This window comes from Procambarus clarkii, chromosome 10, assembly GCF_040958095.1.
Source record: "Procambarus clarkii isolate CNS0578487 chromosome 10, FALCON_Pclarkii_2.0, whole genome shotgun sequence".
Classification (NCBI taxonomy): Eukaryota; Metazoa; Arthropoda; class Malacostraca; order Decapoda; family Cambaridae; genus Procambarus; species Procambarus clarkii.
This window is the reverse complement of record NC_091159.1, coordinates 42764520-42770367: the sequence shown is the minus strand read 5'-3', so window position 1 is coordinate 42770367 and position 5848 is coordinate 42764520. Positions and strand designations below refer to the sequence as shown.

Here is a 5848-nt window from a genome sequence, read left to right as displayed (position 1 = left end):
GGAGTAAGAACCACTCCAGCTGAACCTCAAGGGCAGGCAATTACCAAGCAGTGACAGAACCACGCAGAGATAGCTGCTCCTGAACGGCTCATGGAAGATAACCCTAAACCGCAGAGGAAGTACTTACGGGGTACCTAGGAAAGGTGGCCCTAAGTGCATGAGCCCCAGTACTCTGTGTTACTCCTGGCTTGCACACCACCAACATTGAACAACAACAACGCTCTGCAGCACTGCTCAAAGGATGGAGCTAGAGTTGATCGACCGCCACCTACACAACAGCCTCTTGAACTGAGGAGAATAGCCGGCGTGGAGGTCTGGGACCCCCCATCCCCCACCTGGGTGGGGTAGTTGCGCAGACGAATGCGCGGCGGTGGTGGTGACGTCATGTTTGTTTCCTGCTTTTTGATTGGGGAGTTCTGTTTTCTAGTTCGGCTATCGGTTTGCAATTTTTGACCAGCAGTAGTTTGTTTTGGAATTCCTACCTTTCTGAGTACCTGACCTGGTAGATAGCAGACAAAAACTGCTTCCAATTACACAGGGGTGTCTATAGGCCATTGCTCCTCGTGCCTCTTCTTGAGGGGGGCCAGGTTCTGGCTCTGGTCTCTGGTAGGCCCCAGTAGGCCTAGGTAGACCGTGGCAACAGTCAATTGACTGTTGCCAGTCAATTGACTGTTGCCTATAATAGCCATGGCAACAGTCAATTGACTGTTGCCATGGTCTATTATATGCACATCAGCCTGGTATAGCTCCGGGAAGCCTCCGGGTCTCACCCAGAAAATGGCGTTTCATTACATTCAATGCTGGTTTTTTACATTTGCAAAATAAAAAACCTCCACCAGTATTGGACCTTTTCTTACATGAAGGTTCGTTCACAGACAATTAATCAAGATATTAGTGAAATCCTAAATGGCCAGTATGAGGCTGTTTAGCACCCCAGTAAAGAACATGAAAGTTAAAGATCCAAGCTCCAGATAATATAACTGATATTAACACGAACTCAAAAGACTTTGAAAAAGAAATTGACAACATGCCCATGCACTCAGCCCATGGTCCTGACTCATTGAATTCAAGATTCATAATAAATGTCAGGTACTAGTAGAGTGAATGCTCAGTGTAATATGGAGTAATATATATCGAGTATATGTATGGAATATGTAATGTGGAGCCTGGATACAGGGAAGATACCAGTAGCACTTAAATCAGCAGATATAGCTCCTTTACACAAGGGAAATAGTAGTGTCATCCACACTTCCGTGGAAATAAACATTCAGTTCACCTGGGCTCTAGGAGACTCATAGCCGAGTGGATAGAGCTTCTGCCTCACACACGTGGGATCCGTGGTTCGAGTTTCCTAGAGCCCAGGTGATTGGAGGTAGTAAAGCTTTGGCAAAAAGTTACAGACCAGTTGCACTAACATTACACACAATAAAAGTTTTTGAAAGATTGATTACAAATGAAATTTCCAGTTTTATGGAAAACGGTGAACTTCACAACCAGGACAACATGGATTTTGAGTGGGAAGATCCTGTCTGTCACAGTTACTCAACCACTATAACAAAATCATAGAAGCTTGAGAAGAAAAACAAAATGCAGATGTTGTATACACAGACTTTGCAAAGGCATTCGACAAATGTGACCATGAGCCCATAAAATGAGATCAATGGGAATAATGGGTTAATTGGGGCATTGGATTTTCAACATTCTGTCAAACAGAATGCAGAGAGTAACAGTCATCAAATAAGGTCAAGTCTAAGTACAGTGAAAAGCTCTGTACTCCATGGCACAGTCCTTGCACCGCTGCTATTTCTCATTCTTATCTGGGATAGACAAAAAAAATACTAGTCATAGATTCGTGTCATCCTTTGCAGTTGATACAAAAATCAGCATGAAAATTTCCTCTGTAGAAGACATGGAAAAACTTCAAGCCGATATATATAAAGTCTTTGATTGGAAAACTGAAAATAACATATTTACTTACTCATAAAAGGAAAGCAACATGTAAAAGATCTGGGAATTATAATCTCTGATGACCTGACATTTAGTAAACATAACCAAGCAAATATAACGACAGCCAGGAAAATGATAGGATGGATTATGAGAATGTTCAAATCCAGAGAGTCCACAGCAATCTAATACTACATATTTAAATGACTGGGGCTGTCTCATTTTGAATACTACTCCGTACTTACTTCCTCTTTCAGAGCAGGAGAGATCTCTGGATTAAAGGGAATACAGTACAAAGAACCTTTACGGTATGCATAGAAATGATAAAACATCTAAATTATCGGGATTGTCTCAAGGCTCTCAAAATGTACTCTCTGGAAAGGAGGAGAGAGGTATCAAATAATATATACACATACATGGAAGATACTGGAAGGCCAGGTCCCAAATTTGCGCACTAGAATAACAACATACTAGAGCAAAAGATACGGAAGGAAATACAGAACAGAATCAGTGAGGAGTAGAGGTGCCATAGGCACAATCAGAGAGCACTGTTGGAATATAAGGGGTCCACAGCTGTTCAATACCCTCCCAGCAATCATTAGAAAGATTGTTGAAACTAAGATAGATGTCCTCAAGTAGCATCCAGATAAGTACTTGCAAGAAGTACCGGACCAACTGGGTTGTGGTGGATATGTGGGCCTGTGGGCCGCTCCAAGAAACAGCCTGTTGGACTAAGTTATTACAAGTCAAGCCTGGCTTCCTGGCCGGGCTCGGGGAGTAGAAGACTTCCGAAACCCCTCTCTCCAGGTATGTTTGAGTACATTACTTTGGTGCGGGTATAGGAAATATATATACGTATCTGGGTAGGGTGGTACTGCCATAAGGAATATGTATCAGGGTAGGGTGGTACTGCTATAAGGAATATGTATCAGGGTGGGGTGGTGCTAGTTGTATATGATAATGCAGTATGCACTGTGTATTGTGAATAGATCATGTGTGCTTTTAATAATTTTACTGTTCTTGTCCATTTTGTTCTGTTTCTTTTAAACTAATGCTTCCCCATCCAATGAAAGTGGGGACTGTGGTAAGCTAGTGACTAGATATGACCAATATTATGACAAATTATACTTCTAATCACTTGTTATCTTTTACAGGAAAATATTTCTGTAGCGATACAGGAAGAAGTTGAGAGCAGCAATGGTCGCATCTTACAGCAGCAAAGTAAGTTGGGATATTTAAAATTTTTCATTAGTCCTCCAAAAGTGAACCAAAATGTTGATACCAAAGAAGCTAAAATCGAATTAGAAGAAGAAAAAGAAGAAGAAGAAGAAGAAACTAATGAAACCCCTGAAATTAGTCATGAGCCAAGTCATGAAGTTCCAGAATCAACTAAAAGATAAGGTCTAACATACTTTAAAACACTGTATATAAAGTTTATTATTGTAATTCATTGAACAGTTTTGCAAAATAAATTGAGCATGTTAAAATATGACTTAATTATAACATTTAAATTACTGTACAGTAATATGTTGGTATTTTATTTGTTTAATGCTAAAAAAACAATTGTTTAGGTTTTCAGTCAAAGTTTAGTGGTCATGGACGGATAATGGCGTTTGGGTTGAGGGCAACTGCTGATATCTGATGGTCATTTTGATGCTATTAATGACTGTGTTAATAAAACTATTAGAAACTAGTCTACTGTATATTATTCATTAGTTAAAGGACCTTAATTCAAATTTTACACTCAGCACATGTATTCTCTTTATAAATGTATTAATTTTTTAAATATCATAAAATATACAGTGACAGTAGGTGGCTTTGAATAGCTTATAACTAATAGTTATATGGTAGTGGCTTTGATTAGAACTAAGTTTTATTGTAGTGACTTAGATTAGATTTAGAACTAAACCGCATTGGGTTCAACAAGGGTTGAACCGCCTTTGTTGCCCCATTAACTTTTCTGTTGGTTTCGGGTAGCCGGGCTTACCGGTTCTTTTCAGGGATTACTTTTTCCCATGCACGTGGGTATCCAAGCCTGATGCGACGTAAGTGTACTTCTGTTGTTCTACTGCTCCCTTACATCAAACTAAGTGGTTAGTAGTTGGTTGAATTCTTGTACCAACCCGCAGATCCTGATATTGCAACTGCTATGTTGTGGTCACTGTATATTTTTTGCATTGCTGTTTCTAATTACTTAATTAATCTGTGATAGACTCTGTGGTATGTAAATGTCTACATTTCTTCTTTTTAGTTGCAAATTTTGCAGCTTTGTCATTTCCTATTATTCCCACGTGACTTGGCACAGGGATTACTGGCATAGCATTCCAAGTGCCTAGGCTTCCTGCAAGACTAATTCACCCTGCAGGCCCTGGAAAAACCTCCGTAGACTCAGTTATACTATGCATACATCTTCTGAGCCTGCTCTCACATTTTGTGAATTTGATGGTTGTTTGACACCTATGCCACCGAGTGACATTCATACGATGCCTCCTCCATGCTACCTATTGGGTCAGGGACATCTTAGACCCTGAGTCACATGGGACTTGTTCCCCCCATGTGATTTGTTTTACCCATTTGTCTGTTAAGTCCAGAGGTTTCAGGCAGCGATCACTTTACATTTGAGGTTTTCAGTATTGCAGAGGTCTCGCCTTGAAATGGTGCAATTGTGTATCCTTTCCTGAGGCTCGATGCCAGGTTTGCCATCTTAACTGTTTCTCTAACATTACTTATGCTTGTGCTTACATCACACTACTCTTCCCCACCCATTTTCCCTTCCTCAGTTCCGTAACCATTTCCAAACCTTAAACCCCGACAACCACATCAGGTCCCATTCTTCTGCTCTTCAATCTGTGGTCACAGATGTTTCTCATGGATTTCCAATCATCATTTCCAACCTTCCTTCCGACTCTTTTTCCTACCTGCTGGGTTAGCGCCACTTCTCTACCTCCTCCTTCCATTTCCTCTGTTGCCTCCTTCACTTTTTGACCCCATCTTTCTTCTCAGTCTTTCCCTCCATCTTTTGGCCCTCCACAATAACTGTCCATCCAGGCTGATGTTCATCCCCCCCCCCCCCTCACAGTAATCTTTGTGTTGTCCGCTCTCATTCCATTTCTGCCTGAGACTGAAGGCTGTTGCACAGTACATTACTACTGGCATGTCTCTGTCTCAGTCAGAAATGTAAACCTGACTCCTCTGAGGGGGTTAAAACTGTTGCAGCGGAGGCAAAAGGGACAGAATCAGAAAAACCAGAACAGCCCCCCAAAACCACATCCAGCCCAGCGGAAAAACCACACAGGCAAAGTTCAGGCTCCCACACAACTGCTCGAACATAGACTGCCTCAATACCAACAGGTGGTGGCGCTGCAGCCAGAGGAAAGCCACTGGAGGAAGGGAAAGCAATACAAACCGTGAGTCCACAAGGTCCAGCTAAATCTGAACCTGGAACGAACCAACTGTGACTTCTGCCACTTCACCAGGAGCCCAAACCAAGTAAGCTGGGAAAGATCCCGATCCCTGGCAAACAGGCACGTGGACTGGCAAACTGACTGACAGCCAGTTGTTGAGGTAGGTCAGAACATGAACCTCATAATAAATGAAGACAAGCCACCACAACCTGAGCTATTATGATGAGAACGAGGATAGCCAAAGGGAAGGACCCTGAAGAAGTAAGCCTGATGCTCTACAATGAAGCCTAACCAATCCCTGAGCCCCAGATGTATGGGAACGTGCTAATATGCATTCTGGAGGTCGAGAGAAATCATCCAGGATCCTGCCTCCAACACGAGGTGAACCTGGGCCAGAGTGGCCCTGCAAAAAATGGGGCAGGGGATGAACTTGTTCACCCCAAAAAGATAGAGGATGAAATGGAACTCCATCGAATCCTATTTTGGAATCTGGAAGAGAC

General features: G+C 42.1%; 1 protein-coding gene across 3 annotated transcripts in view; it reads left to right on the top strand.

Annotated features, from left to right (window-relative positions):
* mIF3 (mitochondrial translation initiation factor 3) overlaps positions 1 to 3638 on the top strand; it is a 13956-nt gene extending 10318 nt beyond the window's left edge. For all 3 annotated transcript variants that reach the window (XM_045725446.2, XM_045725439.2, XM_045725423.2), the window contains exon 4: positions 3099 to 3638. In XM_045725446.2, coding sequence (XP_045581402.2) covers positions 3099 to 3344 — 246 coding nt within the window. In that variant the 3' untranslated portion in view covers positions 3345 to 3638. The remainder of the gene's footprint in view (positions 1 to 3098) is intronic.
* Positions 3639 to 5848: the final 2210 nt, after the last annotated feature.